The sequence below is a fragment of the Crocuta crocuta genome, unplaced genomic scaffold (genome assembly GCF_008692635.1).
Source record: "Crocuta crocuta isolate KB4526 unplaced genomic scaffold, BGI_CrCroc_1.0 scaffold3, whole genome shotgun sequence".
In the NCBI taxonomy this organism is placed as follows: domain Eukaryota; kingdom Metazoa; phylum Chordata; class Mammalia; order Carnivora; family Hyaenidae; genus Crocuta; species Crocuta crocuta.
In genome coordinates this window covers 15789105-15814356 of record NW_027529934.1, presented here as the reverse complement: position 1 = coordinate 15814356, position 25252 = coordinate 15789105, and the positions used below count along the sequence as shown (strand labels likewise).

General features: G+C 38.1%; 1 protein-coding gene and 1 non-coding gene across 3 annotated transcripts in view; both read right to left on the bottom strand.

The window, feature by feature from the left end:
• Nucleotides 1-3945: 3945 nt before the first annotated feature.
• The window catches only part of COP1 (COP1 E3 ubiquitin ligase), a 220383-nt gene continuing 199076 nt past the window's right edge, over nucleotides 3946-25252 (bottom strand). For both annotated transcript variants that reach the window (XM_077763321.1, XM_077763323.1), the window contains exons 19-20: nucleotides 6348-6392; nucleotides 3946-4288 (exon numbers count right to left, since the gene is read on the bottom strand). In XM_077763321.1, the coding sequence (XP_077619447.1) occupies nucleotides 4271-4288; nucleotides 6348-6392 (63 nt within the window). In that variant the 3' untranslated portion in view covers nucleotides 3946-4270. The remainder of the gene's footprint in view (nucleotides 4289-6347; nucleotides 6393-25252) is intronic.
• Nucleotides 20527-20662, bottom strand: LOC144230984 (small Cajal body-specific RNA 3). Its single transcript, XR_013334949.1, has one exon.

The window sequence follows — 25252 nt, the reverse complement described above, 5'->3', positions numbered from 1 at the left end:
AAACCAAGAGCCTGACGCTTAACCGACTGAGCCATGTAGGCGCTCCAATATTATACAACTTTTGATGCTGACACTGATCACCTGGCTAAGGTAGTGATTATCCAGCTTCTACATTGTCAAATTACTTTTTTCCCTTCTTTCCGTATTGTACTCTTAACCACAGAGAACAAACAGATGGTTACCAGAGGGGAAGGGGGATGGGTGAAATAGGTGAAAGGGATTAAAGAGTGCACCTGTCACGATGAGCACTGAGTGATGGATAGAACTACTGAACCACTATACTGTACATCTGAGTAAAATATTACACTATATGCTAACTGGAATTCACATAAAAACTTAAAAAAAAAACAAACCAACTTACTCAGGGTGCCTGGGTGACTCAGTTGGGCAGGGTGGACTTAGTCGGTTAAGCGTCTGACTTGATTTTGGCTCAGATCATGATCTCAGGATCCCGAGATCAAGCTCCATGTGGGGCTCTGCACTACTAGTGTGGAGGCTGCTTGGGCTTCTCTCTCTCTCTTTGCCCCTCCACCACTTGCTCTCAAAATAAGTAAACATTAAAAAAAAACAAAAAACCTGTTTGTTTTCTCCAAGTCACTGTACACAGCTTATACTTAAGGAGTAAGTAATTATATCCCATTCCCTTAAGGTGGAATGCAATTTGGGATTCTGTGAGAGAAATTTCTCACTTCTCTCCATTTGTTTATTCAATAATTTATTTATAGCAGTAAATTCTCATACATATTCATCTGTTGGGTTATAATCTATAATCCTAGTTTATTTTATTGCTCAAATTGTCTCAGCTTTGGTCACTAACTGGACCAGTTTCTTTGTTTCCCTTGGTCTATGAATGTTCCTTTGCCTCCTATAGCTGAACTCTTACTTGCTCTTCAGAATTCAGCTGTTTACTTCCTTCAGGAAAAAAAAAATCCCTGATAACCACCCTTCCTTCCAGCCCTTAATCTCCCACCTAGGTACACTTAAGGGACTTCTGCCCTGTCTACTGACTGTCTCTCCCACTAGACGATCTGCTTTTGGAGGGTAGGGAGATTTTATTTTATATGCCTTGTATGTAGTACACAGTGCCTCACACAAAGCAGGATCTCAACAAACACTTCTAGAACAATCACTATGGTTTTCTCTTTACCCCAAAGATACGAGTGTCTCACAGAAACCAGAAGCCACAGAGGGGTTGGAAAGAACTGCTCTGGGGGGAACTATGAGGTGTTACTGCTGTGTTTAATGTGTGTAGAACTAGGTACCTTCTAGTTCGGAGATTACAGAAATGGTGTTCCCAAAACAGCACACAGATATTTTAGCCATGAGGTTCCCAAGAGCCACACCTGTGGTTGACTGCGTAACCACCGAAGAAATCTATTTGCTGAGTTGTATTCTTTGTTGCCACAAATTATGATGAGAAAATGACTTTAAAAATTAACCAAGAATCTTCGGAGATACAGGAATTAAGACTGGTGAACTCCATCAAGCTGAAATAAGTTTTTAGGTTGGATCATGCTACCACCCTAGCGGAAGCCACCAGTAACTCTGGGACTGATCAGATCACCTTCCTAACTGCACTCTAGCTCCCGTCTGTCCATTCACCATAAAGGAAATCATGTTATTCCTCTTAACCACTCCTCCCCCTGTTCCCACATTAACTGCTTCTACAACAAAATTCAAATTCCTAACCATGCCCTCAAAGGCTATACATACCTACTGGATACTTCTACAGTTCTGCAAACTCATCCCGAGGCTCAACTCTTCCTTGCTTAATCTTGCTGAAGTTGTGGCTCAGTACCAGAATGTTTTTGATGTCTAGTGGCTCCGCTGTTGACAAGAATTTTACAAAGTTCTTCAATCTTTAATGTTTCTTATGTATGAGCTGTGTCCCTGAAAATAAAATTAACTAGGCCCGAGAAACCCCTACAAATCCACTGAAACACAGATTGAAACATGAAGACCCATAATATTCTTAAGTTAGAAGTTCTTTTGGTGTTAAAATGGACATTACCGTGAAGCTTTTATTGTGTCATTTTTCCAAGAACTAGTGATATAGTTTGATGCTGACATCCTTCAAAGACTAACTCAAATTTAAAAATGGGTTCTCACTGACAAAAAAAAGTTTAAACACAAATTTAAATAAAGCACTGCCTTTTAAAAATAATGATTTATTTAAAAATTTAGTCCCTTGAGAACTATAATAAAGGTAACTTATTGCATCCTTCCAAACACATGGAAATTAACATGACCTTACAATGTTGACAGCTTGAAATAAAACGTAACAAAAGTCAGACCAAATTAAAAACCATAATCTTTTATTTAAATGCATTCAAAGGGGCATTAATTCTTTGCTTCCCATTCTGATGATTTTCTGGACATATATTTAAGTGAAGAATCTATCTCTGAATATTCTTTCTACATCTTGGCAAAAGGTCATTCATTAATCTTAGAAATGAAGGCTGCCTAACATTGTTCTGGTTGACAGGTGTGAACTTTTGAATGATAGTGACCTTTCCTCTCAAAATGGAGTCCAAAAGTTTATCGGGTGCTTAACTCCCCCAAATTAGTAGAATATAATTGTCTTGAAGTTCTGAAAACTGAAAAATTTCACCTAAGTTTGAGGTGAGCTCATTTGGTGGTAGAAACTGTCCTGAATTGATATAAGACTATTTTTAGTGTCAATTACTCTCATATAATGTTAACATTCATACGTTTTGCTACAGAAATATTAATGTGTTCAGTAACAGAGTCTATTGCTTCAGACTTTGTTGGATGGTGTCATGTAATATATAGTATATGTAGTCTATGACTTTTCTAAAATTCAAAATATTCTAACTTCCACAATGCATTTGACCAGAAGGATTCAAATAATGACATGTGGACCCAATAATTTTGAGTAGAGGGATACAGTGAGATATTCTGATTACCCTTATCATTCATATATTTATTCATATGAAACTTCTCCAAGTGTCTATTTTTATAAACTATGTGTGGGGTATGAATTCTGTTTATATCTTTTTCTAAAAATTGTTCACACTTTCAAAGTAGCTCAAACAGAAAACTTCACATTACTTTTGCTTGACCTGCTATTCAAACTACTAATTTCTTCCTTTTTACAAATTGCAAACAGCATGAAATTGACTAGATGGTCTCAGATGATATTCTATGGCTTGGAAATATGGGTAACAGGCCTTCAAATTCTCTCCCCGCTCGGTCTGTGGCTGCTTTCCTGCTACAACGGCAGAGACCACACGATCTGCAAAGCCTAACATATTTCCTATCTGGCCCCCTTTACAGAAAGTTTATTGAACCCTGCTCAAAGTCACTGCTCAGCCGAGGATGGTATAACACCTATGACTATCTGATAGCTATGATTTTACAAAATTAAGTTGGTGTGTCTGCATTTAGGGCTTACAATATATATAGGTAACATTTCAAAGGCAAAGACAGAAGTAGGTGCCAGAGACTGATACTCCCTTTTTTTTTTTTTTAAAGTAATTAACTTACTTAAATAATCTCTGCACCCAATGTGGGACGCAAACTCACGACCCCGAGATCAAGAGTCTCATGCTCTACTGACTGAGCCAGCCAGGTGCCCCAATCCCTTTGTATCTGAATGTGGTCTCAATCAGTCAAAATTTTAGATTCTTGGCCAGATCTAGAGAGACTGAAGTATGGTAATTGCTGGTGATATAAATCTGATCAGAGAATGAAGAAAGGAATTCATAAGGTAAAGTTATTCATCTTCCCACCTACTATACACATTAAATTCACAGGAAAGAATCCACATACTTTCCATTTATGTTGATACGCAGAATCCAAACAGGTTGAGAAATATGGACCTTACAAATTATTCACTGGTACACTATTCTATAGTTCATGCGTGGTACTTCTTGAAAAGATTATTTATCTTCCCATCTTTGAAAAAGACTTTCCCAGCTCAACTGTGGCTCAATAAACTTTATTATTTTTTGTTATTTATTTTTATTCAAAAGAATTTGTTTCCCTATCACAAAAATTAGATAACCACACCACCAACAGCAGCAAAGTCCATAGAGTTACATTGATGGTGGAGAGCTCACTGGGTATTCCCAATGTCCCAAACGGCATGAAGGAGAAAAAAAATAGGAAAAGAAAAAATATTCAAAACAAATCCAAAACCCATGATGACGTGGGGGAAAGACGTCACAGGACAGTTTCTGTCTTCTCTCATTGTCAGCTGCAGATGTAGTTCAGCAGGATCAAATACAAATTAACTTGAGTAAACCCTTCATACCAGCTCCAGCACCTAATTGGGAGGAAAAAGGATCAGCTTAATAAAATAATTTTAAAATATGGAAACGGTATAATGAATCTTTACTGGATTGTAAATGGAGAGCCAAGTCAAGAAAACTTTTCCCAACTGGTAAAATGCTAAAGAATTTGAAGGGATTAGACACTGATCCTTTGTTCCTTTCAATCCAACAGTTGCAAGAACTCTTTCACATTGGCTATCTCCACAGTTACCAAGGATCCTTCAAGGTAAACGCCATAAAACATACAGATAAATGAACAGACTGATGCACAGCATGTATATCATGTTTTTGAAACTGATGCTGGTATCTCAATATTCTTAAGAAAATTTTAAGAATTGCTGCTAGGATTGTCATCTATTCTCTCTTCTACTGACGTACAGTTTCCAGTGATCAAGGTATATGGAACCTAAAATCTTGCCTTTTCCCATTGCTTCATTCATTTTCTAGTCAATCATTTGATGTCAAAATACTCTGTGATATTTTGTCATCCAAGAAAGCTGTGATACTGCTAATGCTGAAAATAATCAGCAGCAGCGATGGTCAGTTTTTGAAACAGTGGAAGAAATGTCTAAGAAGGGACTATTATAAGCCACTGTCAAAAGGATTATGTTAGATGGAGACTGCAGTTCTAGGTGGGAAAGAATAAAAGGAGTAACTCTCCCTTCCGGCTGTACTGTCCTAACTTACTCCTGTGCTTCCATGATGCTTTTTGTCTATTTGGCAAGCAGGCTATTTAACAAAAGAGGCTAATGTTCTTGAACAAAATCTGAGATTTGTCACCGAGATTCTCTAAGTACACGCATGGCTTCGAGCTATCTGCAAATACGTTAGCAATCGCAATTGCCTTAAAGGCCAAACTGGTTGAAGACTAAGGCGCAGCTTTTTCAATCCATGCCTTGCCATGAGAATAAGATAAGGAGAAACTGAGAGACTGCGGAAAGCCACTTAAAACAGAGATTCCAAGACCTTCTACCATCTTGCTTGAGATTCCAGAACATAATACTGATCAGTTCAAAGCCTGGCTTCCATTTAAGTTGTCCATGGCTCTCTGGTGAGGCTTTCCAAATAGACAAACTAGCTGTAGAAGGAGTGCACCACACAAATTAGTCTGTGCAGCTGACAGTGCAGGTCTGAGTGTGCTCAGTTCACCTCCACAGGACAATGTGTGAGGCTTGGATCGGCTCCCTTGGTGGCCAGGTCACTCTCCATTCAGGAGGAGAGGGAGGAAGCCACGGCAAAATGAATGCTAAGCGGCAGAAGAAAGAGATACAGATTATTTTTAAAGATCACTTCCTGAGATTTCTAGATCAGCAGAGGGTATGTGGAAACAACTGGCACCATAGAATTAGCGCTAATCAAACCCGTGTACTAAAACCTTCTTCCAAAAGGGTGTTTGGTTTAACAAGTTCACCGTCTAGCTCAGGATTTACATCTAGTGTGTCATGCCCACGTGCTAAATATCAAATAGTATAATCAGAGAACATTACTTCCTTGAGCTCCTAACTACAAAGAAAAGTATGTGGAAAGCTATGTATACTTTTGTGATGAGACTGTGCCAAGAGACGTTTAAATTTCCAAATTACACTAGTGAAATGATTACACGATCACTTTTCAGCGGAACACTGAAATACCTTTTCTTCCCTTGGTGACTGAGGAAAACCCTACTTGTCAGGGAAGAAAAAACTAAAATGTGACCAGATATCTTTAAATCTGGTGAAAATCTCAGCATCCTCTGCTGTATCTTGGACTTGTGGTTATAAAGCAACAGTGCCTGGCCCACAGTAAATACTTAATAGTCCTCATCTGTTTTTCACTGTGACCAGCTATCAATCCATTCAGCATTCATATAACCTCTAACAAGTCTTTTCCATAGTTGCACGCTACCTATTCCTTTCCCTGTCAACCAAAGCCATTTCCACACGGACAGAGACCCATGACTTGGAATGATCTCTAAGGCTTAGTATAACTCTATATTTCTGTGTTACAGTTGTAGTCGGTTATAGTCTAAAAATGGATCTGAAGTTTGAAATGAAGATGTATAAGGTAGCTTACCTTAATTGTACCCTGACTGTTAGCAGCAATCAGCACATTGGACTCCTAGAAAAGAATAAGAACTTTTAGAGTACAGAGAAGGATTTCCTGGAGGGCAGTCCAAGAGAGTAATTTCCTCTTCATCTTTCTTTCTTCACTTCCTGCTAAGACATCAATAGAATCTGAAGTGGAACCAATGTTAACATGTTTTAACTACGAATTTTAAACACAAAATCGCCTCTTTTGAGGATTAAGTTTGAAGAAGAAAAATAAAATTGGAAGCAGTGTAGGTAACTTTCAAATGTAAAGAAAACAAAGAGAAAAAGAGATTGCCACTGGAAGGGAGGCCAAGAGAAACAAAGACTGAAATAAAATAAAAAATGATAATAATTTGAGAAAAACAAAGTGCATAATCCTTTCCATGGAAAATCCGCTCCAGACAGAACACCAGTAATTGATGTAAATGCTGGTCAACATCTCTCGCATAAATTTCTATGGATACTGATTTCATATCAGGAAAACAGCAAAAAAAAAAAAAAAAAAAAAGGTGAATATTCATCTGTCAGAAGAAAGGCCATCTTTCCTTTTAATTATTCATTCAGTAGATGCATTTTAAATTTTTTTTTAAAGTTTATTTTTATTTCTATTGAGAGAGAGAGAGAGAGCATGCGAGCAAGTGGGGGAGGGGAAGAGAGAGAACTAGAATCCCAAGTAGGCTCTGAACTATCAGCACAGAGCCTGATGTGGGGCTTGAACTCATGAACCATGAGATCATGACCTGAGCCAAAACCAAGAGTCAGATGCTTAACCGACTGAGCTACCCAGGCACCCCAGTACATGTATTTCTAATAATTTTGGTGATTAATTTAATAGAATTTATGTGGTAATACATTTTTTTATATTGTAAGTCTTAGAAAAAAACATTTCTCTTAAGAGAAGGAAGAGCAGGAAAAGGAATGAACAAGACTGAGTTTACTATAGAGAATCTCATTAAGAGTTGGGACATGCCTCCTACTGGAAACAGAGAGTTTAGTAGGGTTCTAGAACTTGGAAGTGTATAGAAGTCTTTTTGCTTTTCAAAGTAGGCTGCTAAAAGGAGACAAACAGACTCAAAACTGACATAGAGGCCACACAGCTGATGGAAAGACCAAGTCCAAATAATACCTATGAGAAGCAGGTAAAAGTGGCCAAACCTCAATGAAAGACAGGCTCTGCCTATATCAGGCCTACAAGCTTCATGACACAGTGATAAAGAGAAGAAAGAAATTGATTTGTATGCTGGGAAACTTACTTTAGCCAATAGGAGTTAAACTTTACTTTCTTTGATAGAAGAAATCTGTGCTCTATAAACTTGTACATTTTTATTTATTAATTTCCAGGTCAAGTTACTTTTGAAAAATGCTCGTCTTGGTGCTACTGGTGTAAGAGAAAATACTGTCTTTCACTATGCCCAAAATTTTGGGGATAAGAATATTCCTTGGAGGTAACACCAACAATGGTCATTCTCTGGGGGTGAGCATGGGAAATTCTGATGATGGGGTTCAGGTCAACCCCCAAATATGGCACCTTGCCATATTTGAATATTTTAAGCTGAAAGAGTTTAAGAAAACAGCAGAAGCAGGGAAGTCACTCTGCTCTCTCACTCACTCCACCCTTTTTTCCTGAAACAGCTCATAAAACGCGCATGTGAGAGGCCTTCCCTATACCCAGAGTAAAGAAGTGTCCCTATCTCCAAAGACAAAGGGATACCTAAAGGGAATCTGAGCAAACAGGACTTAGCACATTACCCCCAATTTTCAACAATTACCTCATACTCCTTAACCTATCCACATTTCTACACCACTACCCACTCTGTATGACACCTAGCATAAAATACCCAGGTCTGTCTCTGTGGGTCTTCATTTCCTTATAAAGGCTCCCATGCCATGTAAAACATCTATTAGATAAATGTGTATGGTTTTCTCCTGTTAATCGGTCTTGTCTAGTTTTTAGACCTAGCCGGGGACCCTACCTAAGTGGGTTAAAGAAAACTTTTTCCTCTCCTACACTGGTATTTTCTTAGCTGAGGTTTTCCCCTTAAATCAGCACATGTATTTTTAAAAATAGTAACACAAGTAATAGAGTATTCAGTATTAAATTAGTTTCAGTATTTACTTTGGGGAATTATGGGTTACTTCTGGGACTAAATGAGCATAGAATTAATACTTCCATATGGGGGTAGGGTGATAGGGCAGGAAGACAAATTTGGGATTTATTTACTCTTCTAGTTACCTGTATTGAGTTTGGGGTCTCCTTAAGCAATATAAGAGCTCCCTCTGTGCTGGTCACATGGCAGAATTTCTCTGCATGCCTCAGAAGACAGAAGCAGCACTGTGTAGGATCATACGGATTCCTTTCTAGCAAGAATTTTAAACAAGTTATGTGATATCACAACTGCCACCAGCGGACCCAGAAATGATTCTTCTGTGAACACCTTCCAGAAATGAAGCTACAAATAGCACTGACCAATCTAATCTCCGCTTGAGGAAAAAACTCCAGTGTCTAAGAAAGCAACTGCCACCAATTCATTTGATGCTGCAGTCACCAAGAACTGCTCCCTCTGCCCTGGGAACACACAATGTCAGGATGATAAGAAATTTATAGCCCAGAGCTTGCTCTCTTTCTGCCATTTTGGTTCCAGTCACCTTTGATTTTTTTTTTTTTTTTTTTAAATAGGCTACACATCCAGCATGGAGCCCAACACTGGGCATGAAGTCACAATCCTGAGATTAAGACCTGAGCTGAGATCGAGTCAGACACACAACCAACTGAGCCACTCAGGTGCCCCTAGTCACCTTTAATACAAAGGAAGAAGGCAGAGAAACCTGGTGGAGATAAGGACTCACACTGGGGGAAGGGTGGGGGTGTGTGTGAGTGGGGGGAGATGTACTTCTTACCAGTTATAGACATTATAAATTATATAATTCAAACTTCTAATTCTTGGTGGAAGGAAATCTTGGAAAAGCATGGTATATTATGATACAGTTTGAAAAATCTGGCTTAACAAAAATAAGAGAATATAATCTAGTTAAGATCACCGCATAAGAGGAGTCTGAAGTCTATACAATTACTATGCTAAACCCAAGAAGGAAGTTATCTGTTAACTATCCAAAATGAATAAACAAAGCTGTCTGTAACCTCAGGACTATCATGGGATTAATAGATGTTGCCATATTAAACAGTACCAGAGGGTTAGCTCTAACATCTCTGCCTGTGGAAATAGATACACATCTCATTTACAAATAAGCCTACAGAGTTGCACAGTTGGAACAGGCTTTTGGGACTAACATATAGGTGAAAGGGTTTCCTAAGAATTCTTAGAAGCACTCAAAACTATCAAATTAGCAAACAATGAAAGAAATAATAGTTTTACATCTCAGTATGCCCCCTCTCCGAAGACCATGAACTTTGAAAGGGATTTAGGATTAAACTTTCAGCCAGCGTGATACTGGCTTAAGATAAAGTAACTTCTGCATGCAACAGAAAAAGAAAACCAGGTATTTTACTTCAGCACAGAGATATGGAAATTATAAGTACAAGATTATTACTGTAGTTTTGAGTAATTCTTGTGTGTATGTTGAGTAACCAGTAATTCTTAGCTGCAGCTAAAATCTGCTAGAGCCCTAATGTATGTAAATTCGGGCTCGACTGGTTGCTTTTACTTGGTAAATAAAATTAAAATACCAGCCAATGGGGCACCTGGATGGCTCAGTAAGGATCCTAGGGTCATGGGATCAAGCCCTGTGTCAGGGCTGCATGCTGAGCATGCTGAGCCTCGTTGAGATTCTCTTTCTTATTCCCTCTGCTCCTGCCCCTCTCCCTACCTTGTGCTTTCTCTCCACAATAAAAATTTAAAAAATAGTAACTGGGATTTTATTTTAAAATAAAATGCCAGCCATGTTGAGTACTGAAGAGGCAAAAAGCATGATCTATAACTGGCGGGGGAGAATCAATGAATAGAAACAGATCCAGAGTTGATAGACAATGGAAGCCGCAGAAGGTTTATAAAGCAGATATAACCATACTCAAGTATTTAACAGAAACAGTGAACTTAAGAGAAATGGAAGACACAATTATAAAAACCAAGTGGAATTCTCCACCTGCAAACTATAGTTTCTCAAATTAAAACTTCACTGGATCTAAGCTATTTGTGAAAAAAAAAAATGTGGAAACTAATTTGACAATAAACTATTTGTAAAAAAAAAAAAAAAACACTTCACTGGATGGACACAACAATGGATGAAACAGTGGAGACTAAACCACCAATAAATTTGACATGGCGAAAAAGAAAATCGAAATTGAAAAAGAAGGGAAAAAGACTGGGAAGATTTAAAAAAACTAGCATGTATGTAACCAACAGGACAATATGCAATCTAATAAATGTGTAATTGGAATTCTGAATGGAGTAGGGACAGAAAATTTATATGAAGACAGAAGGCTAAAAAATTTCCAAATCTGAAAATCTTATATAAAATGCCCACAAATACCACTGCATCAAGGCAAATCATAAACTGCTAAAAATGTGTTAAGAAAGAGAAAATCTTGAAAACTGTCAGAGGAAAAAAAGACATTACATACAGAGGAACAAGACCACCACCAATTTGTCATTAGAAGCATTGCAAGCCAATCAGACAGCATCTTTAAGGCAATGAAAGAAGAAAACTGTCAACCTAGAAATATTATGCAGAAGTAAAAGATTATTTTCAAAAAACTAAAGCTGAGATAGCAGCAGATCAGCACTCCAAGAAGTGGTTAAAGTTCTTATACCACATGAAAATTCAGATCTAAACAGAAAGATGAAGAGTGCTGTAAATGATCAATATATGGGTAATGATAAAAGATATTTGTTCTCTTGTTTTTTAAGCTTCTAAACAGATAACTACCTGTTTAAGGCAAAAATAATAGCAATTCATTATGGTTATTATACAGAGAAGTAACAGGTGTGACAGCAAAAGTACACAGGATGAAACAAGAGAGCAGAAGTATACCGTTCATAATGCCTAAAATGGTATAATCTGCAGACAGACTGTGGCAAGTTAAATATTAATATTATAAATCTTAGAGAAACCACTAGAAAAGTAAAGAATTAGTATAGCTAATAAACTAGTAAAAGGGCCAAAATAAATTACAAAAAGGAATGGAAATGAGGAACATGGTGACACAGAACACATAGAATAAATAGAAAACAAATAGCAAGATGGTAGGCAAATATTCAATCATACTGATAAATGTAAATGGTCTAAATACTGTACTGAAATGAAAAGGCAGAGACTGTTAAGACTTGATGAAAGAACCAGACCAGCTCTATGCTGTCCATAAAACACACATTAAAAAAAAAAAAAAAAAGATACAGAGCTTCCTGCATGGCTTAGTCGATTAAGCATCTGACTTCGGCTCGGGTCATGATTTCATGGTTCATGGGCTCAAGCCCGCGCTGGAGCCTGGAGCCTGATTCGGATTCTGTGTCTCCCTTTCTCTCTCTCAAAAAAAAAAAAAAACATTAAAAAAAAATTTTAAAGATACAAAGTAAAAGGGGATAAAAATATCCCATGCAAACACTAATACAAGAATGCCGAATGGCTCTATTAATATCATAAAAAGTAGATGTCAGGACAAAGAGTATGACCAGGGATAAAAGGGGACATTTTATAGTTAAATAAGGGTCAATTAATTTAAAAAAGCCTAAATGCATATATATCTAAAATTGAGCTTCAAAATACACAAAGCAAAACTGATAGAACTGAATGGAACAGGTAAGTCCACCCTAGTGTTTGGAGACTTCAACACTCTTTTGTCAATAATTCAAAGAATAAGCAGACAGAAGATCAAAGATATAAAAGATTTGAATAATATTACCAAAACAAATTGAACAAATTAATATTTATATAAATCTAACTTAGATGGCAAAAAATACACATTCTTTTCTTTTTTTTAATGTTTATTTATTTTGAGAGAGAGAGAAAGAGATACAGAGAGCAAGTGGGGAAGAGAAAGAGAGAATCCCAAGCAGGCTCCGCACTGTCAGCACAGAGCCTGACACAGGGCACAAGCCCACAAACCATGAGACCACATTTGAGCTGAAATCAAGAGTCAGATGCTTAACCAACTGAGCCACCGAGACGCCCCTATATGCTCTTTTCAAGTGCATGTGAACTACTCACCAAGACAGACAATATGCCAGACCATTCATTAAACAAAGCTCAATAAACTTAAAAGACCAAAATTATGCAACTATGTTCTCTGACCAAACAGAACCAAAGTATAAAATAAAAAGAAGATACCTAACAAAAAAAAATCTCTAAATATTTGTAAATTTAAAAACACACACTTAAATAACCCAGGGCTCAAATAAGAACTCATAAGGAAATGAGAAATTATATTGACACTGAAAACATATCAAAATTTGTATAAATGTAGCACCAACAGCACTTAGAAAATTATACCACTAAATGCTTTTAAGAATAAAGCAGAAAGGTTTATGATATAATGATATAGTAACATGCAGCTTAAGACAAAAGCAAATTACACAAACATAAACATGATGATAATAAAAAGCAGAATTTATGAGATAAAACTAGTTAAAATTATTATAAACAAAAACTAGTGAATGAAATAAAATTGATAAATCTCTACAAAAAAAGATAAGAATATGTAAGTTAAGAATATCTGAAATGAATGAGGGGATATCAATAGCATCCTACAGTTATTAAAAGGATAGAGAATAAACACAAAAAACTTTATGCCAAGAAAACTCCCAGGTACTATAATGTATAAATTCTATGAAATATGCAAATTCCCAAATATGATAGAAGACAGAAGAAAAAGGAACACTTACAAACTAAGTCAAAGTCAGAGAAAAAAAATTATTCCATTCATAGATAGATATAAAAACCTTTAACAAAATACCAGTCAACAGGGACACCCAGTTGGTTGAATGCCCCACTTTTGATTTCGGCTCATGTCATGATCTCACAGTTCGTGGGATAGAGCCATGTGTCAGGCTCTGTGCTGACAGTGTGGAGCCTGCTTGGGATTCTTTCTCTCCCCCTCTCTCTGCCCCTTCCCAGCTCACTCTCACATGCTCTCTCAAAATAAACATACTTAAAAAAAAAAAAAAAAAGGCAGGGCGCCTGGGTGGCTTGGTCGGTTAAGTGTCCGACTTTCGCTTGGGTCATGATCTCGCTGTTCGTGGGTTCGAGCCCCGCGTCGGGCTCTGTGCTGACTGCCAGCTCAGAGCCTGGAGCCTATTTCAGAGTCTGTGTCTCCCTCTCTCTCTGACCCTCCCCTGCTCGCGCTGTCTCTCTCTCTCTCTCCCTCCTAGAAATAAATAAAAATATTAAAAAAAAAAAAAAAAGGCATTACATAAAAAATATACAAGTAAACAGAATTTTGTCATATACAAAAAGAATAGTATTTATTCTTATTTTTATTCATGTCCAAGTGGGATTTATTCAGATATTCTGGTTGGCTTAACCTATAAAAATAAAATCAGTAAATATAATTCACCATTTTAAACAGAAAACTCATGTAGTCATAATTGACACAGAAAACGCATTTAACAGAATTTAATACCGATTCATAATAAAAAAACTCTCACCAAACTAAGAACAAAGGAATTCCCTCAAGGTGATAAGGAATTCCTATGAAAAACTTTTAGCTAACATCATATTTAATGGTGAAATGCTGAACTCTTTCTCCTTCAGGCGGAAGCAATGGGAGCATGCTAGCTTTCACCACTCCTATTTAACACTGTATTAGAGGTCCTACCCCATATAATAATCAAAAGAAGAAAGAAAAGGTACACACATGAGAAATGAATAAGTCATCTTGAGTTGTAAACGACATGGTGGCTTATGTAGAAAACATTAACAAATCTTCCAAAAAGCTGCTCAAACTAATAAACTGATCTAGCAGGGTTGTCAGATATGATGTCATTATATGAAAACCAATACACAGTATTTCTATAAATTAGCAATGAATAATTAATAAATGGATTTTTAAAAATACCATTTATAATGACTTCAAATAGATGAACCACTTGGGGCACCTGGGTGGCTCAGTCGGTTAAGCCTCCAAATTCAGCTCAGGTTCTTGAATTTTCATCACTTGTGGATCATATTGTTACCTACATATAATACCTCAAGAATGTAGAAATGGATAATTAAAATTAAGAGAGTTTAGTAAACTGCTGGATTAAAAAATGGGGACAATAACATACCATTCTTCAGGGATCATTGTGACACTAATACTTACTGGTTTACATGAACTGGCAATATACGTATGTGAGAAAAAATTCAAACAGTACAACAGAATAAGGGAAAGTATCTCGTTCCCCTGTTCTGAGTCCCTGAAGCAACCACCATGATCAGAAATGAAATCTTTCCAGATAAGCTAGCATCATTACTGTGAACTTCCACTGTATGGTAGATCAAGCACCTCTTCAGAGCTTTCTCAAGATGTAAAAGAATCGTAAGTTTTCTATCTGGTGATTCTACTCTCCCTTTATCTGGTTTGAGGTGCAGGTAACAAACAACCCTACTTCTAACTTGGGGTTTCATCCTTGTTAAAGTGACAAGCCATATTGTACATTCATTTCTAAGCCTCTTGATCACCTAAAAGGTCTCCAGGTTTCCCTTACAGAAAAAGCAACTCCACAGAGCTCACTTCCATACTCTGCACATATTACTAATTGGTCTTCAGGATGAAATGGACCTGACTAAGTAAGACTATCTGTATCCTTAACATCAAATTAAGTTAAACATGTGGATAAAAATATGCTATACATAGATATTACAGGCAAGGTATTATGCTGTGTACTGCGTTCTGAAGATGAGGAAGACACGATGTCCGATATTGAGCTTAGAGACTGGGAGGGGAAATGGAGGTTTAAGTAGAAAACTACTATATTCTTGTAAGAATATAGAGTTCAGAGGGGCAACTGAGGAAGCAATAAGGAAGTGATCCTCTACCTGGGAGAGAGAGATTTAGAAAGGCTTCATACATAAGACCACAAACAGAACATGAAAAAGTTGAAATTTCTCAAGAGAAAAGATAAAGGATATTTTAGACAAAGGACCATGGTCATGCAAATGCGAGGGGGGGGGGAAGGTGCTGGGAGTGAAGAGAACTGAGTCAGCTTGTGTGTATTAGCTGATTAGATGAGAATGGGCTAAGGTAAACATGCAAACAAACTCTCTCAAAACTAGAGTAAGAATGTTATTTATGGATAACAAGGAGTCAACGGCAAGGAAAAGACAGAATTAATTTTTCTAATAGTGTTCTGTTCCCTCAGTGATGTCTCATACCCCTCTCACACCTCCCAGGCACCTAGAGTCATTGTCTGTAATCCTATCCTTTAATAAGATTTTTCAATCCACATCTATTAAGCAAGTGAAATTCTTGCAAAAAGAAAAAATAGGTTATATGCTAGTCAGTGGGAGTCAGTAACTGTATCCTCAAATACAGCTCAAAAGCTGTGTTTTTTAAGCTGTTTTGTTCTAAGTAGGCTCCACACTCAACATAGGGCTTGAACTCACACCCCAAGGATCAAGAGTTATATGCTCTACTGATTGAGCCAGCCAGATACCCCCAAAAGTTGTTTTCTTAAAATGAATATACAGAAATACACTCATTCATTCATTCATTCGAGTGAGAGAGAGAGAGAGAGAGAGAGCGCGCGCGCAAGCGAGCACTCATGAGAGTGGGCAAGCACAAGGGGCAGTTCGTGATCTTGCGGTTCGTGGGTTCGAGCCCTGCATCGGGCTTTGTGCGGACTGCCAGCTCAGAGCCTGAGCCTGTTTCGGATTCTGTGTCTCCCTCTCTCTCTGACCCTTCCCTGTTCATGCTGTCCCTCTCTCTCAGAAATAAATAAAACATTAAAAAAAATAAAAAAAAAAAAATAGAGCAAGCACAAGCAGTGGGAAGGGGAGAGTGGGAGAGGGAGAGGGAAAGAGAGAGAATCTTAAGCAGGCTCCACACTCAGCACAGAACCCAACAAGGGGCTCAATCTCACAACCTTGTGATCATGACCTGAGCCAAAATCAAGAGTTGACCTCTTAACTGACTAAGCCACCCCGGCACCCCATACTCACTTTAAAATAAATGTGTTTATAATATGTGAGGCCAACTTTCAAATATTTTTAAAAGGAAACTGAATACAGAAAAAAGTATCAATTATTTAATTCCCTATATAACTACACATTCAATCTCTTCTCAGTATAATGTACTCTATACACTGCCATGAAAATATTCTCATGTGATACTTTCATCTCCCTGGACAATGGGCTTTAGGAGCTTACTAATGTCTACATAAGAAAGCCTACACTGGGTGATTCAGACAGTTAAGAATCCGACTCTTGATCTCAGTTCAGGTCTAGATCTCAGGGTCCTAGTTTAAGCCCCACCTTGGGCTCCAAGCTGGGCGTGAAGGAAGGAAGGAAAGCAGTGGGGGAGGGAAGGAGGAAAGCCTACACTTCTTTTTTCAGAATGGCATTCAAGACTACGTAATCTGGAACCTCTGTCATTCTCCAACAGAGTTCCTATCCCCCTTTCTTTACTTAGATTACTCAATGACAAGTTTCTGAAACATCCATTGCAGTTTCTCTCATCTATACCTTTGTTCACACTGTTCTGCAGCCTGAAGGCAGTGTAGCAAAAAGAGCCAGGTACACCTGGATTCAAATTCTAACTCTACTACTCCTTTTTTAGTTGTGTCTTGGGTAAACCAGTTAACTTCTCTAACCTTTAATTTTACTTGTAAACAGAGATCAAAAGTATATAGCTTACAAGACTTATGGTGATGATTTTGAATTAAGATACCATTTAGTATATGATGCCTGGCCGGTACTAAACAGATGCTGGTTTATGGTCTTCTGTTCAGGCATGTCCTTTACCTGTGTCCCAAGCCTTCTGAAACCCTGCTTTATGAAGTCCAGCAGAAGAGCCAGTATCTTCATGAAGTCTTCTATAATTCTCCCAATTAGAAGTAATCTCTCCCCCTCTAGTGTCAATACTTTCAAGGATATTTCTCTTATACAGATTTCTTTCATTCAGGCTTATACCACAGTTGTTTATAAATATTTATATTGGGTTGTAAACCATCTAAATATATATTATATATTTAGGAATGTTTTATATACTGCAAAATTAATATCTAATGAATTAAAAACAAGTAAGTTGTTCAGTTATATGGATTAGTGTAGAAAGTGTTGAAGATAATGACAGCAAAATTTATTATTTATTTATTATTATTTTTTTTAACATTTATTCAGTTTTGAGAGTGAGACAGTGAGCAAGGGAGGGGCAGAGAGAGAGAGAGAGAGACAGAATCTGAAGCAGGCCCCAGGCTATGAGCTGTCAGCACAGAACCTGATGTGGGGCTCGAAGTCACAGACCACAAGATCGTGACCTGAGCTGAAGTCAGACACTTAACCGACCAAGCCACCCAGGCACCCCTGCAACATTTATTTCTTGACTGGTCATGAACCTTGAGTTTCTCATCTATCTCAATAGTTCTCATATATTTTCTAATCTTGTTCCACAATATTATGTGGACGATACTATTATTTTGATTTCACAGAAGAGAAACAGAGGTACAGAAAGCAGCCCACCCAAAGGCTCAAAGCTAGTATTTAGTGGCAACAGGAAGCAAATCTCACAATCTGACTCTAGTAGTCTTCATCAGAACACTACCGTAAGACAGAAGTTATAAATGACACATACCTGCCCTTCCCCGGAGATGTTTAAAAGCACGACCTTGCCAAATAAAAATCTCAAAAATTTCAGAAAACATTTTCTCCTCCAAAACAACTTTATGGTCTGTGCTGTAAAACTAAGGAAGGCAAGTTCTTTGAAGATTTTACTGGGGGGAAAAACAGAGCTAAGACATATGATCTTTAAGACTGAGTCTTCCTGTCAAGTGCTAGAACACTATTAGTGACAGGGCAGATGCAAAGTGCAGTGAAATACTATTCACATTTGTCTTCTAAAAGCCAAGAGCTGTAGTTAAGATAGTAAAAATTAATGTGAATGGTCTGTCTTCAATAGTTTGTACTGAAGCACTGAATTTTCTTCTGAAAGTGTCCACTAAGTTAAAACTGTACATCCATTTAAATCCTTCAGACAAACACTAAAACTGGTAAAACTGGTAAATCACTATGTACAACACAAAGTATCTGCAAATACAACTCCCTAGAGGACACAGAACAGTGAGAAAGGTGGCTGAATTTCATATCCTTCCTTAAATAAATATTAATAAAGAAAGTATATAAAAATGTGAGGCGGGAGCCTGGGTGGCTCAGTAGGCTAACCATCTGACTTTGGTTCAGGTCATGATCTCATGGTTCGTGGATTCGAGCCCCATGTCGGGCTCTGTGCTGACAGCTAGCTCAGAGCCTTGAGCCTGTTTCAGATTCCGTACCTCCCTCTCTCTGACCCTCTCCTGCTCACGCTGTCTCTCTCACTCTCTCTCTCAGAAATAAATAAAATATTAAAGACAGAATTAAAAAAAATCCTTACTTTTTTCTGTTAAGACCTTTTTATATTTGGTATCCAAAGGAACCCGTGTTCACAATAAGACCATACGTAACACAAACTGTTCTCAGGGGTGGGTATTAAAACTATTTAACAACAGGAACAGGCACCAACCTAGCAGAAGAAAACTACTAGAACTATACCATTGCTTATATGACTGTCCCTGATTTTAGCATATCCTTGGCCATAAAAGTAGTTATAATTCCATCTAGTCTTTAAGTATAACAGTAAAGTGACAGTGCATATTCCACCTTCTAACGGGATTTAAGTTTATATTGTGAAGATCACATTGTGAGCTTCCACAAAACCTCAAAGAGCAAGGAAGGATGTATAACTGATGGTCTTAGTGCAGTCTACAAAATACGTACTTGCCTTCATATTCAAATGAATCCATCTCTAATTACTATCTCAGTTTTGATTTGTCATATATGAGGATCACTTGATTCCTATATTCATATATCTGGTTTGAGTAGAAGCCAGCTGTCACCTACTAGATTTACTGGAGTCTGCGGAGGAGTAAGGGGCATATATGATCTGGCAGCAAAAGGGTGAGAGCACACACAGGGCTACATGGAAGATGAAACAAGAAAATGGTAGCAAGCAGGTTCAAAGTGACGGAAGCACTGCAAAGGATTTAAGGACATCAGGCTACACGCTGTATTTCTTGGCCTTGGCTCAAACACCCTAGAAAACAATAGCGTGGTAGGGATGCCTCTCAAATATATTTGTAAACCATCCAGAGATAGATGCAGTCATAAGACATTCCTTTCCCTTTTGAATTAGGCCTCAGTAGTATTTGTGTTCAGAATTTTTAGTTAGAGGTCATTTTAGTGAAGGGTCTTGAATCTAGATTTGAATTTCTCACGTAAATAAGCAGAGCACAAATAATACAGGTGAGCACAAAATCTTAAAATGGTTCATCAAAATGAAGACCAGAGTAGACTCATGACTTCTAAAGAGTTTAGAAAAATAAAGCTATTCAACAATATTGCTCAGAGTAAGAAATACATGGGGATTTCAGAACCATGAAAAAGGACAGATCCTCACACCATTAGCTATAAATAGACCCAGCTGTGGCCTGCTTGCAGCGCTTGTGCTGAGCACCACACCTCAGGGCATTAGCAATGCCACTGCAGCTCCCTCCCCTGCGGACAGAACACACACCGTGAAAAAACCCAAGATTTCAAACTTAGTGCTAAGAAGTTAATACTTAGTAGCTAGCTTTTCCCCATTAACGGTCATTCCTGAAATTTGTTACAGACATAAAAAATTACATAAACTGTATTTTGGAACAGTCACTTTCTTAATGACAAGTCAATTCTTCCTGAAAAAAACTTCATGGAAGCTACCTCTGATTGGCTTCTTCATCTCTAAAATACGGACTGGCCTCTACTGATAACCCTGATTAGTTAAGCCAGTGTGGTCGCTCATTAAAATAGTATTTCTATATTCATTCCCCTGCCTTAATCAAACAAATGAAACCTACTTTTAAGACCATAAAATATCTTAACACCAGTTAAGACAGATATAAGTAGCCTCACTTGGTTGTCTATTAAATCTAGCACACTTAACGGTCACAGACCCTAAAGAAACTGGCAAGAGCAGCAGTACTTGGAAAGCTGGTTTCAAGGCTGTATGAGGGACGATCGGACCCAGTCAGCTGCCCTACGCCAGACAGAGACCGCCGTGTTTACGCAGGATCGCTGCAATGTGCAGACAAAGGCATTTTTCCATTTGTCCATGTGGTTAGTCCTGCAGGTTCCATTTTTGGTGCGCTTCATTATTAAGAAGCTTTTGTTATCCAGTCTTTCCTACAGCAACTTCCTGACTGCATCAGATTCTCATTTAAATACACTTTAATGCATTCAAATAAACTATAGGGAAAAAAAAAACAGGATTCAGACAGATAATGGAAAAAGAACCATGAAACCATATAAAGTCAAAGTGATCGTTACCTAGGAATAAAGACTGTAAAGAACATGTACAAGGGAAGGAGAGCTGAGATACACCCCCAAAAACTCATTTGCCACCTTCCCTTCATTCGCAATGGTTTCCAAACTCTTCTCCCTTCTCATTATCCAGCCGTAATCAATTTAATTTTCCTTGCCACACAACAACCCAATATGATCTCAGATGCCCACAGCTTCAATCCCTCTGGACCCTGGATGCTCTCCTGAATAAAGCTCGTGAACAATGTGCTTGCAATCACACAGCTGGCAGAAAACAACTGCGTGGTACGCACTGCGGATCCAGGGGCCGCGGCCCATCAGCTGGGCATTTCTATGGGTGCTCTTTGCACAATCCTCCAGAATACTCTGGCAAAACTGTCTCAAGAGTTCTGTCCTGCTCCCGGGGTACCACATAACACAGGACAGACAGCAATGAATGTACACGGGGCCCCGCAGTGCATTTTGGTGCCGCCATAGCACTGCCTCACCTTCTGGGAGACTCAATTTCTTCAACTACAAGGCAGGTAATGTTAGGCCCTTCACAGAATTTTATGAAAACTCAAAGGAAACAAAGTAAAGTATCTAACCAAAAAGGAAATGGAGTATTATACACGGCAAAAAAGTGGTAGTTATCAAAACATTATAACCTAATTCTTTACAATTAAAAGGCAGCTGCCTGAAGTATGACTGTCTGAATATATCAGTCACCATATTCATGTTCTTATAAAATTGATGAAAAACAATTGATGCAACAGAACTACGTGCACACAGCTACAGGGCAAGAAAGGGCCTCTTCACCTCTATTTTCAAGTGACATTATCCTTGCAAAGGATTCAATAAGACTGAGGTAGAGTGGGTTAACACAATGAAAACTAGAAGGTATTGACTTTTACTGCATGTGGAGTTACAAGTTCTTAAATATTACACATTTTCTAATATTTACTATTTCTAAGGTGATGGGAAGAAGTAAGAGCTGTTCTTATTGGGCCAAGGTTGTAAAACTTGAAGTCACAGGGAAATATAATGGGCTTCCTTGTGAAGCAGGAGCTGCTTGTCACCAGAAGTATTCAAAAAGGTTGGAGGACACCCCATTAGAAATGTGATAGAATTCATTACTACAGGGGTGCCTGGGTGTCTCAGTCGGTTAAGCGTCCAACTTCAGCTCAGGTCATGATCTCACGGTTCTGTGGGTTTGAGCCCCGCGTCGGATTCTGTGCGGACAGCTCGGAGACTGGTGCCTGTTTCGGATTCTGTGACTCCCTCGCTCTCTGCCCCTCCCCCACTCATGCTCTGTCTCAAAAATAAATAAAAAACAAACAAAAAAAATTAAAAAAAAAATTCATTACTACAATGGCCAAAAGGTAAGGAATCTAATGGTAGTCATCTATTCAACACTCTACTTCTTCTGTAGTTACAAAACTCAGCACTGTACTTAAAAGACTCCCTACCTAATGACATTACAATATGTAACAGGACAGAAAAGGTATGTCGGCACAGTGAGCAGCAAGGTCAAAGGCACAAGGGTTAAAAAAAAAAAAAAAAAAAGTAAGTTAACCATCATGGTGTGTTTGAAGAGAGTATAAAATGTGCCTATGTAAGTGGCAGGTGATCAGGCTGAAGAAGTGGGTGGGGTTTGATAAGAGGGTGTTAAGCGTCACATAAAGAAGCTTAGATTTCATTCTATACTCATCATCAGGACATGATGGTATGTGACAAAGTAGCAGGGGACAAAACAGAGCATGGATTCAAAATTAAAAGAAAAATGACATCAGATTTGTGCTTAGACACATACCTAATTTCTAAGACTCCATTCTTTAATGGTCAAAACTCTGTACTTAAATAGATTTGATTTTAAATTTATGGAATACTGAAGAATAGGACTGCATTTAATAAAATTGAAAACAATCCAACATTTTTCATGTTGTAGTAAATCATAGCAATAGTCTACATTGTCTGAATTTCCATGGAAATCCCCTTGATTCCTCAGTAGAATACCAAATTGGCATAAATGTGTCTTCACAACTGTCAGTTACATGTAAGAAGCCAGGCAAACTTTCTAGAAACATTCCTTATTTGAGACTAAATAATTAAAAATCTTAATGGTTAAGATCCTGTCACATCACAACTTTTAGATACCATAAATATTTTCCTCACACTTCAAAAATTCTTGTCCCTGGCTAAAAAGGTCTTGAGACTTTCATTTGGAAACAAATCTCAAAATAGATGGTTTCATTGCTATTAACAATTCGGACATTGATTGGTCTTTTGTGATGGAGATTACTTCTGTCACTAAACTAAATGACTACATGAGGTATGGCAGGGAGTGATGGTTATAGATGAATGTACATTATAAACCATTTTTTGCTAAAGGTAATTATCCCTAAAATGTTATAAGAAATAAAAAGCCTATTACTATTAACATAGTTCTGAAATATTCTGACAATACAAATTTAAATAGCAAGAAGTCTAAGATAATGAAATGTGAATGTTAAAACCCCTTATATCTGTAGAGGTAACGCCAAGTGTTAAAACCTAGAGAGCTCAGCTTGGAAACGGAGAAAGCTGGAAAGAGCAATGCCCCTATGATTACAAGAAAAAAGTTGAAGTACTGCTAATTAATGCCATTTTTGGAACCTATGAAAGAACTGAATCAGAGGCAAAATGATCTAAAACCAGAAATAGCGGGTACTTGCAGGGAGAGAGAGAACACCAGAGTCCGGGAAAACCCAGGCTTGTGAGGAACTGGTTCTGCAAGTGTTCTAGAAGATGAGCAAACATTTCTAATAAATTTTAACTTGATAAACAAGCAATGTCTTGCAATACAAGTAGTACATGACGCCAAATGTCACATGGTCACAACTGAGCCAAAGTTTCCTGTCTCCCTCCCTCCTCTTTCTCTCTCTGTGGGATTGTGGGTGACTGTCTCCCATGCTCAATGGTTGGGCTGCAGTGTTTGGCAGAAATTAGTGATTTTTCAGAACATCGCAAGGTGCCCACAACTGGCATTAGTGTACTTTTCTGTCACTTCAAAGCACCTATGGACAGTCCCTTGCTTTTCTGTACATGAGTAACCTTAGGAATGTTTTGCTTCATTCTAGATCAGGCTGCCTGCAGATACAGACCCTTTTGTCTGCTGCCTCATTGCCAGTTACATTAAATACAGTTTTTGACAAGAGTTTATTAATTCTGTACTGTAGTCAACATCTGTACGAGTGTATGGAATGGCCCTCATGCAGAAAAAGATTCCATTAAGCCAACAGATAGCAGTGATTCCATTAGTGATAGTGGAAGTCGTCCTACACAACAATCCTCCTCTCTTTTGTCTCCCACAACAGCTACAAAGGTTTTCAAAGATAAGTGCAGGTTAATGTGTTTATTTTTCTTACTATTTTGTATTTTATTATTTTGTATTGTATTACAGTATTTAATACCTTTTAGATGAATATTTTTAGGTTGTAGAACAAATCATCTGAGTTTCCATTATTTCTTATGGGGAATTTTGCTTTGATATACAAGTACATGGATTACAAACATGTTTCCAGGTTTTACTGTATCTGTTTACCTGAAATAGAAATAGCTGGACAAGCCAGCAGGAAGATTAAGTTAATGTTTAACAAAATGCTACACGGTGGCTAGCACAGAAGTATGAGGCCCCTGCAGCCATAAACATTGGGGGAGGGGGCGTAGTATACTCTTACCAAACTTTTCTTCCATGATCCCTCCCAGGATAGACTGGAGAAAATCTTGGGAATACCACCCATTTCCTAAAGCCATCCAAATACCTCCTATGTCTTCTAAAGAACAAAAGGATCGGTCTGTAGAGAAAATGGCTGGGGAGGAGGGGTGGGCACTGGTAGAAACCAACTGCAGTTGAGGGAGAGGAACAGAAAACAAAGTGTCTTACTCTCAGGGGAAGGTCAGGAACATACACTAGGCCCAGCATTACATTTGGAAGAGGGGCAGAAAGAACTGTGAAGTCCACAACCTAAACACCTAGGTTCATAGGACCAAACTTGGACTGAGGATTAACCAAAACTTCAAAGAACATCCTTCCTCTCATAACCACCCAGTCACATAAACGAGCACTAAGAAGAAAAATTAAAAAGGAATATAGCAAGGATTACTTCAAGAGACAGATTTGTTCAGGGACACAGTGCAAAGGACAAACCAAACACCGAGCAGAGAACACACTGAGAAAAATCCTCTGGCAAAGCAGCCAATACCCTACACACAAAGTATCACTAGAATATGGTGCACTGAGGGGAAACATAGGAACAACACCCTTTAAAACAACCTCAGTCAGGACTACATGTACACAACCCCCACAATGGAAGTCTGGCAGAATGAAAAACAGGCTCACCCACAGCATAAACAATATTTCCCTCAGTACCTACTGTCCCGTACAAT